Source organism: Equus przewalskii, chromosome 14, assembly GCF_037783145.1.
Source record: "Equus przewalskii isolate Varuska chromosome 14, EquPr2, whole genome shotgun sequence".
Taxonomy (NCBI): domain Eukaryota; kingdom Metazoa; phylum Chordata; class Mammalia; order Perissodactyla; family Equidae; genus Equus; species Equus przewalskii.
The window spans coordinates 71,410,772-71,423,870 of record NC_091844.1 but is presented as its reverse complement, the minus strand read 5'-3'; the positions used below and the strand labels follow the sequence as shown (position 1 = coordinate 71,423,870).

At 33.4% G+C, this 13,099-nt stretch overlaps 1 protein-coding gene across 6 annotated transcripts in view; it reads right to left on the bottom strand.

Annotated features, from left to right (window-relative positions):
• Positions 1–13,099, bottom strand: part of ATAD2B (ATPase family AAA domain containing 2B) — a 156,408-nt gene that overhangs the window by 75,657 nt on the left and 67,652 nt on the right. For all 6 annotated transcript variants that reach the window (XR_011526666.1, XR_011526665.1, XM_070574333.1 and 3 more), the window contains exons 14-15: positions 9,697–9,856; positions 4,686–4,776 (exon numbers count right to left, since the gene is read on the bottom strand). Coding sequence is in view for 4 of the 6 variants with exons in the window: in XM_070574333.1 (XP_070430434.1) it covers positions 4,686–4,776; positions 9,697–9,856 (251 nt within the window). In the remaining 2 variants the exon portion in view is untranslated. The remainder of the gene's footprint in view (positions 1–4,685; positions 4,777–9,696; positions 9,857–13,099) is intronic.

The window sequence follows — 13,099 nt, the reverse complement described above, 5'->3', positions numbered from 1 at the left end:
AAAAACTAGTACAATGTAGTACATAAGCAGAAACTTCAAAAACAGAGCTACTCTACTACCAACTCTGAGTGCAACCCACAAGCAAGGTAGTATCTAATTACCCCAAAAACTATACTTTAAAGCAGTGATCACCTCTGATAGTTCCAAAAGTATTAAAGAGAATAAGAATCCATTAATTTTCCACATTAACTTCTTTTTTATGCATATTTTTAGCTTCAAATGACTGATAATCTAGTTCTAAGGTCTATACCAATATGAGGTAGTAACCATTACTCATATTTAACTAATTATCTGGTCAAACAAAAGATCATGCCCTCAGTGCTTTTAAGTTATTTCTTTCATTTGAGCAACAAATACATACAAAAGCACATGAACTGTTAAGTCTTTACCACAAGAGGAAAAACTCAAACTATACATAGTGTTTTCAATATCAGCAATTAAACTTGCATTTGGCCATCTTTATCGGTTCTGCCAGCAGGGGGAACCACCTGAACTAGCTATAGAACATGAGTCCCTAAACTCTTCAAAGGGTGACACCAGGTTTATTTATCTTTTACACCTCACAATGACCTCGTGGAACACTTAAATACTGAAATAAAAATGATTAAACAAGAAAACTACAAGCAGAGAAGAAACAGTCCCCCAACTAACTGGCAGAAAAAGAAAATTAAGGGACAAAAACATATAAATCAAACTGTAAATGACTCTCACGTCTATAAGGAACTATATCCCTATTATTAATAGGGCACATGATCCTGTTAATCAAGTCCTACAAATAACAGAAAAATCCTCCTAACCCTGCTTTCTTTTTTCCATAGCACTAACCACCTTATCATTTTTCTATGAGGTTTATTGTCTGCCTTCCCCAAATAGGTTGTGAGCCCTGAGCGAGCAGGGAATACTGTCTGCTCTGTTCACTAATTTATCTCAGATACCAAGAACAATGCCTGGCCTGGCATTCAGTAGATATCCAATAAGTATTTCTTGAGTGAAAGAGTGAATTAAAAGAGAAAAGAGTAACTCCAAGCTTATAGTTTGGGAAGGTAAAACAATCAGGTTATCATGTACTCCCAGGAAAAGTGGATGAATTCTATCTACTGGGCTTTTGGTTTTTTCCCTAAGAAAGCTAAATTCTTTTATTATTAAACCAACTTACTCATTGTGAGTAAAAATGTCAATGAAAATTATGGAAAAACATAGGAAAGGACTGAAATTCTTAAAGAAACACTTATTTAGAGTTAGGGGAAAACTTAATATGACCCATTTTATTTTCTATTTCTCAATAAATAAATCTGAAAAAAAAGTATCTTTCCTTATGCCATACATATCTGTTATATCAGTTCAACAAAATAACTGTAGAACACCAGCCAAGTTATAAACAGGTAACGAAATAATCCATTTCAGAGGAAGTAAGGAATAAACTACCCTCTTCAAACAATATAAACAACCATATTTTCTTTTTCTTCTTTAAAAGTATATACACAGTTAGTAAACATAGTCTATGGTCCTATTTTTAAGTGCAAAAGCCTAAGCTAAAAAAGAAAAGAAGCAAGAAACAATGCAAAACAGAAGGAAAAGCAACTATAAGGTATTTTATGTAGTAAATGTTGCCCATAAAATTTGTTTGACATAACAGTTAATAACATACATAAAAGCAATGTACTGCTTATTTTTTCTTAATTTATTAAAGATAATTTAAGTTTATCAACAATAATAGATCCCACTTAAAAAAAGTAAATTTTCAGATGGATCATCATAACCCATAGACTATAAAAGATAGATTTATCTCCTTTACATTTGCTTGTAAATGAGAATTACTGGTTTATATCTCTGGTTCTCAACTTTGACTATTCATCTGAATAAACAATGAAACTGAAATAAAAGTAGATTCTCAACAAACAGTGAATCAGAATCTCTGGGGGTTTAGTATCATAAATGTATATTTTGAGAAAGCTTTGCAAGTGATTCTGATATACAAAAAATTGAGAACTACTGAATTAATAATATACTTCCTCTGCTAGAATCTAAAACAGAATTAAAAGTACATCATAACCATGGCTAAATAGGTTATATTTAGGGTGACCACATGTCTCGGTTTAGGCCTCTTGTTTTGTCATAATTAATAGCATATTTTCTCACTCTCAAAAGGGTCCTGGTTTAGAAATATTGATATGATCATTCTAGAAATACTGAAAATATACTACAGGCTTTTGAAAGTTAAAAGATGATGTTAAAGAAAAATCAACATCCCTTTCATAAGACTGCATAACCATACTAATGCTACCATTATAATTCCATATGAACACAAGTAACTCTACAATTCTGATGAACACGAATATCTAGATACCAAAAAAAGCATTCGTGAATATCGTTATTAAGATGAAAATTTGTCTGAAAGACTGAAAACACAAGCTATCCAAAGAGGTTAGAGACTAGAAAAGGGTAATCAAATTTTATGAAGTTACTTTTTAAATAAAACAGTAAACATTAACAAAGGCCTACAAGATAGACGCCTCACTGATACACTGTCACTTTTTAGCCCTCTTAGTGAAAATGAATAGAGAAATATGATTAGGTTTGAGCTCCTCATTAACCTTAAGCTTCCACAATGTGTACACATGTTCTGGATACCAAAATTATTTGAAGACTACTTAAAAATCACACCTGTTACGCATGCAAATATCTCCCAGTACTAGAGAATTTATTTCAAAGTAAAAGTTACCAAATCCATAACCTCTAACAGGAGGTCTGATACCTTTGCAGTTGTTCATCAAGACTGCATACTGTGGTGAGGCATAAATTTCACTGAACTGAACCCATACATGTTAAAATACATTTAGAGTACATAAAGTGCTAAGTTCATAATGAATTTAAAATTTATTACTATTTCATTCTTGTTTAAAGACCTATATTTGATTTTTTTAAAGTGTGAACTGCTTTCTTAAATGGAATAATGATCACAATCAAAAACAGAAGTCATTTAATTATAACGGATTTTTATGTCACTCTCCAGGAAGAAAAAGGTGTACATATAAGCAGATTCTAAGCCACCACAACCACCTCCCCAAAAAAGGCAAGAGAAGTTTTTCAATCCTATAAGAAACTATGTTTTAAAAGTTTTTAAACTTAAGAAACTGACTAAAAGCTAAAATAAATCACTTGGAAAAATGAGAGGTAGTAGCTTTTGGAAATGAAAAAGGAAACTAAGATTCTAATATTTAGGATGAAGAATTAAATTAGAGTGTATAATTTTTCAGATGGTAGATAGGGTAATAGAAAGTAATTTTAAAATACCTATCTTTTAGGGAATTTCCAAAATTATTTGAAGACTTCTGCTTATTTCAGTTAAGGATCATTCTGTGACAAATTCACAGAAGAATCTACAAAGATTTCCCAGTCTGATATATACTCTAATACAATAATATCATAAAAGTAGCAGGAAATAAAAGGGGTCAAATTTCAAAAAGGGAAAAGACTGGATTTTGTACCAAATACCACCCTCTCCCAAAAAGCAGCACAAGGCTTTGCAAAGGTCAAGCCAAATTTACATGAAATGGGTTTGGCGCATGCTCTCTTATACCAGGCAAAGCTTAAACTGGAGTAGTGCTGGAGAGATTTACGTTTTCTCCTCACCAGAAGATGTCGAGGTCTTTGTGGTTCAAAAGCTGAGGGATGCTGCTTCGGAGATGGAGGTCCCTGTGGATGAAGAGGATAATTCGGATGTAGCTAACTGAATGGACTAATGTTCTATTTAAGTTTTAATTATTTGATGGTGGATCACAATGATTTTTTTAACTAAGTTGTTCTTTTTGGTTTTGGTAACTTGAAAGTTTTCCCAAGTAGACAGCTGACTGCTAATGGACTTATTTTGGAGATTTCTTCATAATGCTTAAAAAGTTCATGGAGAGAGATTTTTTAATTTATATTTTTGAGAGACTGAAAGGAAAATAGACAAAAGGTGGAAAGAGAATGAAGGAAAAACACCTGTGTGTATATTCAATTGCTTATTGAATGAACTAAATCAACACTGTACTGATTTTTATTTCAGACCTAATTAGAGCCCAAACCCTGAATTCCATCTCCTATGTATGATCATGTATGTACATAAAATACTCTCACTACATCCCTTTAGGACGGTAGTGTTCACTCACACTGTGGGGAGACCTTCTGCTCTGTGAATAATTTAACATTAAATTGGAAAGTTTTATATTTTGGGAAATACTAGCAGATGCCATTAAGTATCTTCTTCGAAGACATCTCTCACTCATTCTTTCTAGACCCCAGGCCTGAAGATGAGCCCATCATGTAATCTGCAAAGTAAGAGACTACAGTCCTGCCTTTGTCATGGATCTTTATCTCTCAAATTTAAGCTTTCATTTTTTAGTAAAATTTCTCAGGGGACAATTCCTAAAAGAAGACAATGTAGTAATATTATGGAAATCCAGCACTCAATGAAAGGCATATTACTACTGAGCTTTGTTAATCAAACACCTAATGGCAGCTAAAATCCTAATTTAGACATGTTCAAACTTCATGTGAAATGTTTAAAATAATTTTTACATTAAAGGCAGAGCCATCTATTGCACAAAGACATAACTATACTCATCCACATTCCAAACATAGAGGAAAGGGAGGCTGAGCAGAACAAACAATGACAATCAAAGAATTCAAATAATAGCACTTACCAACACATTTTTCAGCCAATTCACCTAAAAAAGCATCTGACAATTTTGGATTCCAGTCCCTGGTATGGATCTGTAAAATATGTTTTCTTGCCTAAGAAGAAAAACACAGATAAATAAAATGTTGTCTAAGAAGAAAAGTACAAATAAATAAAATATCATAAATCCATCAAATGTATTAGCTAGAACAAATATATGGACTAGCCATATGCCAGAAAAGCAATTTTTTATTTTAAAAGAAATTTAAACACCCTGGCATCCACATCAACTCTGATTCCCATAATACCTCTGTGAGATATGTAGTAGAGATCTTGTCTCTGTTTGACACAAACTAAGACATTTAATATTCTGAGAAGTGAAGGAACTTGAGTAGCAGCACATGTGACCAAGTGACTGATCTAAGACTAGAATTCAAAACAAAATTTCACTTTTCCACATCGTTTTTACCATTTGAAAATATATGACAAGAAACTTTAATGTGTTATAATAATCATAACGTTTAAACAAACTTTTAGATTTAGATTTCACAGAACTTTTGATTCTATCATATGCACGAAGTATTATAACTGACAGAGCTAAATGACAAATTTAAAACTTGAAAAAAGTTTTAAGTTGAAAAAGTTTTCAATTAAGTAAAGAAATATAATGCATATTATTATCTTGTAAGTTAGTTGAAGCTTTGGCATTTACTATATAGCAAGGTAATTTCAGTAAACGTTAATTGAATTCATTGAAAAAAATCAAAAGTTTAAATAATTTTTTTTCAAAATAGTATTCTCTACCTAAATCTGACTGTATAACACAATCAAAATTTTAACATCTTGGTTCCAAATTTAACAAAATCCTTTTTCTCCCACAGTAAAAAAGAAACATTGAAGTATAAGAATCCAAAATCAGCTAATACTATCACCACGAAGAGTCACATCTGATTTTTTATTTTCCACGTTTGACTTCTTTCAGGGGACAAACAACCCTTTTTAAAACTTGAATTCATCTGTTCCCTCAACACTGCTACTTGAACTTCTTGAAACTATAAAAAGCCTACTATAAACCAAGATGATAACCTTACTGGCTTGTTGAGAAATCTGAGGTCCATCACCAAAACTAAAATAACAACTTCAAAGTAGTCAAGATAAATTTTGCTCAAAAAGTTGGCAAAATCTGGAATCAACAGTTATTGCTTCAATTCCAAGTTCTAAGTTAGGCATCCAGCTACCAAAAATAAAGCAATGATGTGACACTTATTTTCTTCCAGCTTGAAACATGTGCCTGAAGAGATACTTAAAAAGTATAAAATTAAGGTCCCAAAAAAATTATCCTGAGAGCCTATATGTTCTAGAAGATGACATTAAGAATCTATATAGACTTCATTAGCAGCACAGGTGCCACTTGTGCAAGACCCTTAGAGAATCAGAAACACATCAAAAAAAATTTAAGCTGGAAGCTATCTCAAAAAAAGATCTGTTGTCCCCTCATTTTACAAAATAAGTAAGTTAAGGTTTAGAGAAATGAAATTAATTACCTAAGGTCAAAAGTTATTATCTGGTCTCTAAGACATTTAAGTGCCTTGCTCTTTCTCTATATAACCAATAAGAGACATATTTCTTTATCATAAAAGCAAGAAATAGAATGAATAAGAAATTATTTAAATCAAAAAGTATTTATTACGCACTTTACCCTGGACGGCACAGAGCATAGTAAGTCATATAGCTGCGCCTAATAGAAAGTAGCTTCCTCTACTATTACGAGTCAAAGGCAAATTCAACTCCCTCATTTTTCAGGAGTCATAAGTACACATGTAACACTTTTAATAATTATAGTGTTAATGATAATAATAAAGGAAAAGAAACAAAAGAAATTAAGAGGCATCACTGCATAAAGAAGATATGTGCTATTTTATGCTAATAGTTAATCCTTTAAATTTGGAACCAAGTCTTACTTTTACTTTCTTTTCTTTTTTTAAAATGTTTACTTGGTCAAATAGCAAGAGTCAGGATATTCCACTGTACAAACTACAGCACTAATGTGAGACACTGACTGGTATTACTTTAAATTAATAACCCAAATGGATCCTTACTACTCCCCTAACCCTTCCCTAGGCCATTCATTAGGCCTATCTCCTAGCAGACTAACTTAGTTTCTCTGTCTTCACACTTAGCTTCTCATTCAGACCTTGCTTCCTAATTCACTGAGAACACTTGAGCAATCAGAAGAAAACTTCCAAAGATGCCCCACGACAAATCTGTCCACCTCTCAGCATACATACTCACAATATTGTCCTCTCCTTATTATCACAGATGAACTAATTCCTATCTAAAGTCATGCTCGCCATTCATAAACTAAATCCTACTTCCCCTCTTGCCTATTAAGGACACATTCTGATAATTCTTCTTTCTCAATTTCATCACCAAAATTTCCTTCTCTACTGGATATTTCTCCCATCTTAAAAATAACAAAACACTTTCTCTTGTCTCTCACTCCCTCAACATCTATCACCTCAATTCTTTACTTCTGTTTACAACAAAATTCTTTGAAAAATGTATCTTCATTCACTGTCTCCAATTCCTCCCACTTCTATTTTCTGTTAAACTAACCATATTCCAGTCAAGCTTTTTGTACACACCACTAACTGAAATTGCTCCCATCAGGTTCACCAATGACCTACATAATGCTAAACACAATGGCCAGTTTTCTGTCATCATCTGATTTAATTTAGCAACATCTGACAGTCAATCACACCCTTCTCATTGATGCACTTTCTTCACTTAACTTCCAGAATCCCACTCTCCTAGTTTTCCTCTTACTTTACTGACCGCTCCTTAAGAGAGGGGACTTGGTAATCTCATCAAGTCTCCTGACCTTAAACATTATCTAAGGAAAAAAGGTGAACAGTCAGTCCAGGCCTTTTCCACAGACCCAGGCCAAGAAAAGTGACCTTAGATTTAGGTCTCATGGCAGTTTCCTGCAAAATAGAAAGTTAAAATTAACGTGGGAAACTAACTATGTTCGAGATCCATGCTGTACAATATAGTGAGCCACTAGCCACATAATGCACTTTTATTTAAATTTATAAATTAAATGAAATTAAAATTCAGTTCCTTAGTCACAGTGGCGACATTTCAAGTGCTCAACAGCCACATGTGACTAGTGGCTACCATACTGGATGTTCCTCAGTGGACAACACAAATACAGAACAGTTCCATCATAGAAAATTTGAATGGACAGTGCTGTTCTAAACTTTGTTTAATGTTAAATCTCTGATTTGTGTGGACTCTACCTTAATTGTGAGGACTGTGACTGACATACAGACTCTGAGGCCTACACAACTAGACCAAAATAGAAGCTAATTGGGAAATCAAGGTAAGAGCTTTCCTGTGCCGAAATGAACACTGGCTAAGTCCCTTAGAACTAAGCACCTTCCTCATGTACTTGGGAGAGCCTAAAAGATGTGCTTGGACTGTTGTAAGACGTCCCAAACAAGAGAGCTGATGCTTCCATGTGCTGAAGTCAACTGCACTCCCTCTAGCCTTGTCTCCTACAACTAAGCACACCTCTATGCACTGGTACAGTCCTGCAAGCTAAACTTTGGTAACGAAAATGATCCTCTATATGCTATGTCTCCTATCCTGACAAAGCTAAGCAAACTTGGTGCCAAATTAAAGCCTATAAGGTCAATTGTCAATCCAACATTTTTCAACATCTGACAGAGTTAATCACACTCTCCTCATTGATATACTTTCTTCACTTGGCTTCCACAGTGAAGACACAGTGAGACAACTAGTTTGCCTGTACAGACTGAGGTCAAGTTGAGATATTAACTGCTCTACACAGTGAAGCCATTGCCTTCATTCCTCTATAATCTTCTATACTGTCCTAATCACTAAGCCTTTTCATCTATGTATGTAAATAGGCATTTTACATAGAGATCTAAAATCAAAGCCATATAACAAGTGTGTGTGTGTGTATATATATGTCTGTGTGTGTGAATATTTTATATTCATATATAGTATCTTCTCTGCTTTCTTTAGGTTATATTTGAATGAGTATATGTAATAAATGTTCTAATTAGGCTTATCTGATATGATAAAATACATGAGCAGCATTGTCCAATATAGCATCTTCTCTGCATCTCTCCCTCTCAAACTCGAGTTCCCAGTGAAGAGACAGTCAATGATTAAACTGGTCAAACCAAGACTAACAGAAAAATTTCAAGTTTCCTAATTAGAATTAGGAAAAAAGAACTTCGTATAATATATTAAATAACATTTTACATACTCAACGACTATGCATTGCTCTGTTTTAACTATAGATTCCTTTAAAAACTACATTATAGGGGCTGGCCCCGTGGCCGAGTGGTTAAGTTCGCGCGCTCTGCTGCAGGCGGCCCAGTGTTTCCTTAGTTCGAATCCTGGGTGCGGACATGGCACTGCTCATCAGACCACGCTGAGGCAGCGTCCCACATGCCACAACTAGAAAAACTCACAACGAAGAATACACAACTATGTACCGGGGGAGCTTTGGGGAGAAAAAGGAAAAAATAAAATCTTAAAAAAAAAAAAAAAAAACACCTACATTATAATGAATAACATTTGCTGCTTTTAATTAAATACAATGTTATGATCATTTCCACAAAAATTTGCATCTTGGTCTCTTATTCATAAACCTGCCAATACTCTAAAATTATGTTACTTTTATGAGAACAAAGCCACTTTGGCTAACTAGAGACAAATAACCTGCCATATGAGATAATTACTACGATCTGGAGAAGTAAAGAGTAAGTATACAAAGTAACCTAAACAAGGCTTTTTTCCTCTTCCCAAAATCATAAACTTTCTGATAATTAACAAAAAGACTAAATTATTCAATAATTGCTGGGTGGTTTTAAGTATTAACTAAGATATCTCATCAGCACAAAATTTTAAAAACGAAAATTCATAAAATACCACTCTCAAACTGTACATTTATGCTTCAAAATCAAATCACAAATTAATATATCGAAAACAGAAACTCTTACCTTTTGATCAGGCAGGTTGAAAAGGAATTCTCTGTCAAAACGACCAGGCCTCCTGAGAGCAGGATCTATAGAATCAAGTCTGTTTGTAGCACCAATAACAACAATTTCACCCCTATTGTCTAATCCATCCATAAGAGCAAGGAGGGTTGACACTATAGAGCTGTAACAAAATTTTCAGACAAAATTATAACTTAAAAAGGGACAAAAGAAAAAATTATAAAACTACTGCTTATACTACTCAGTTAAATGTTTATAAAATGGATTTTTATATCCACGGTCACAAGTGAAAATGGCATCCAATTAACTTTCTAAATACTATTCCAAACAGCTTTTTTTAAAACAAACAAAAAAACCCTTTGAAAATATAACTGACATACAATACACTGAACATATTTAAATTACACAATTTGATAAGCTCTGAAGTATGTATTCACCTGTGGAACTATCACCACAATCAAAATAAGTAAGACATCCATCCTGCTCTTCCACATGCCCCTTGGTAAACCATCCCTACTGCTCCTCATTGACCTCCAGCCAGTCCCCAGGCAACCACTGACCTGTGTTCTGTCACTATAGGTTAGCTTGCACTACCTAAAATTTTATATACATGGGATTATACAATAAGTACTCTTTTTTTCCTGGATTCTTTCACTTGGCATAATTATTCTGAGATTCACCATATTGTTAGTTTAATAATAGTTTACTCCTTTTTATTGCTATGCTATGTTCTACTATATGGACATACCACAATTTGTTTACTGATTCACATGTTGATGGCCATTCGGATTGTTTCCAGTTTTTGGTATTATAGAAAAAGCTAGAACATTCACATACAAGTCATGAAGATTTTCCCATACGTTTTTTCCTAAAAGTTTTATACTTCTACCTCTTAAGTTTAGGTCTTCATTCTCTTAACCTTTAATGTTTACAGAATCTGAAACACTGTATTTTGCATTCCTAATATTGCTTATCAGTGTCTTCTCTTTATCATGACCAATCTTGCCAGAGGTTTATCAGTTTTTTTCCAAGATGCAACTTTTGGATTTCTTGATTTCTGTATATCTCTTTGCAGTTCATATATTGTTTATTATATTTTTTTGCTTTACTAGTAAGATAGGTTATTTAGAATTAGAGAAATAGTTCTTAATAACGAATATAAAATTCTCTGCTTATCTTTTTGTTGTTTCTTGTATTTTTATACTACTAAACTTTGGAAATTCGCTGTGATTTAAGGCACAATACATGATCAATTTTTGTAAATACTGTCTCTGTTTGAAAATAGTGTTCATTCTCTATTTTCCTTAGATAAACATGCCCACCAGATCAGATTCATAAAATACGATTGTTCAAATCATCTATAAAGAATTAACTTACTTTTTCGCTTGTTTGGTCTATCAGTTCCTAAGAGTACATGATCTCTTTCACAAACTTCGCAGTTCTGTCAATTTTTGTTTTATATAGTTTGAAAGGTAGTTACTAGGGAATTATAAGTGTTAAATTGTTACATCTTCTAATAAATTGAAGCTTTTATCATTATAAGTTGATCCTATTCATATGTATAATAATGCTTTCTGCCTGACAGTCTATTTTGTCTAATACTAACATAGCTACAGGAGCTTTCTGTTAGCATTTAGTTGATATATTTTTATACCATTTTATGAATTTGACCATTCTGGACATTTTATATAAATAAAATAGTACAATATTTGACGTTTTGTGCCTGGTTTGTTTCACTTAGCCTAAAGTCTTCGAAGTTCATCCATGTTACACGTACAAAGAACACTCATGCAGCGTGTGCTAGAATTTCATTCCTTTTTAAGGCTGAATGATATTCCACTACATTGATATTCCACATTTATTTATCCATTCATCAGCTGGTGGACATTTGGGTTATTTCCATGTTTGGGCTGTTACGAATAACACTGCTATGAATATCTGTGACTAAGTTTTTGCATCTTTTTTTCCACCATTTTACTTGGAACTTTTCTGTATCCTTATACGTACCTGTGTCTGTTGTAAATGACACATCATTGTATTTTATTTTTCCCCAGTCTGACAATCTTTGTCATTTAAAAAGAACATTTAGTCCCTTTACATCTCATGTAATTCTTGATATATTTGGATTTAAATCTACAATTGTATTTTGTGTTGTTTCTCTCATTGGTTCCATGATTTCCCTCCCCTTCTTTTGCTTTTGGTTTGATTTTTTTTTTTAATTATTCTATTTCCCTGCACTAATAGTTTAAAAATTACACAATATGTTTCTATTTTATTAGTGATTACTCTAGAAACTAAAACCTGCATACTTGGTACTCAAAGGTTCCCCTTCCAGGTATGACAGATGAAGACTATGCCAGATAACACCTTGCTCTCCTTCAGAAAATAACTATAAAACCTGTACATAATAATATATAAGCATACACCTGAAGGAGGTAGTAAATTCACAAGTAGTGAGACAGATTCTGGTGAGAATTCCTTGTCACACGGAGAAAGAGACTTACAGATAGTAAGTTCTCCCCTCTCGTGCTTGTAGCATGGGGCTAAGTACAGAGAGGCAAGAGAGGAAGATTATGCGGGGAAATCCCTTTTCAGTCCTAGTATTCAGAAAACATAAGGTGGAAAACCATTAACACTAAAGAATGTGAAGGATCCCACAAGGGCAAGAGCCAGTGAGAACAACCCCAAACTCGATGTACCCACATCTCTGAAGGATCTCTAAGCAGAAAGCACGCAAAGGATCCAGCTAAAGACAAAAGATTTGAAAGGAGATCAAAGCTGCCAGCCAAGAAACAGTCTGCATTTCAAGCCTAACTCAGAAAATTATCTGCTAAAACAAAGGAAATACTACTCACCAAAAATAATAGTAGAATTCACAGCCTCTACAAACTAAGATGAATAATGTTCAGGATGCAATGCAAAATTGCCGAAAAAATGAAGAACCAAAGCAATAGAACATATTTTCCCGAGAAAAGAGAATCAAGCAGGCCTAACAGTGAGAGATGAACCAGATGTTGAAACTAACACATTGAGCGAAACTCACTGAAGTAAACGTATGTTTAAACGCCTGAAATCACGGTGGAAAAATATAAATAATGAAAAAAGAATCAAATGTAAGTTCTACAACTGAAAAATATAATTTCTAAAACAAAAAATGTGTTGGCTGGACATAACAGCAAAATTGACATGATAAAAAAAAAGTAAGTAAAGATTGAATGAAGATAGATCAATAATTATCTAAGTTAAAGAGAGAAAAAGATTGAAAAAAGACAAACATGCAGACACATGATAAACACCAACCAGAATAAACACAAAGTCCACACTGAGGCATATCATAGCAAAGCTGTTAAAAACCAAACATATAGAGCAAATATTGAAAGTTGCAAGAGAAAAAACATGTATAATA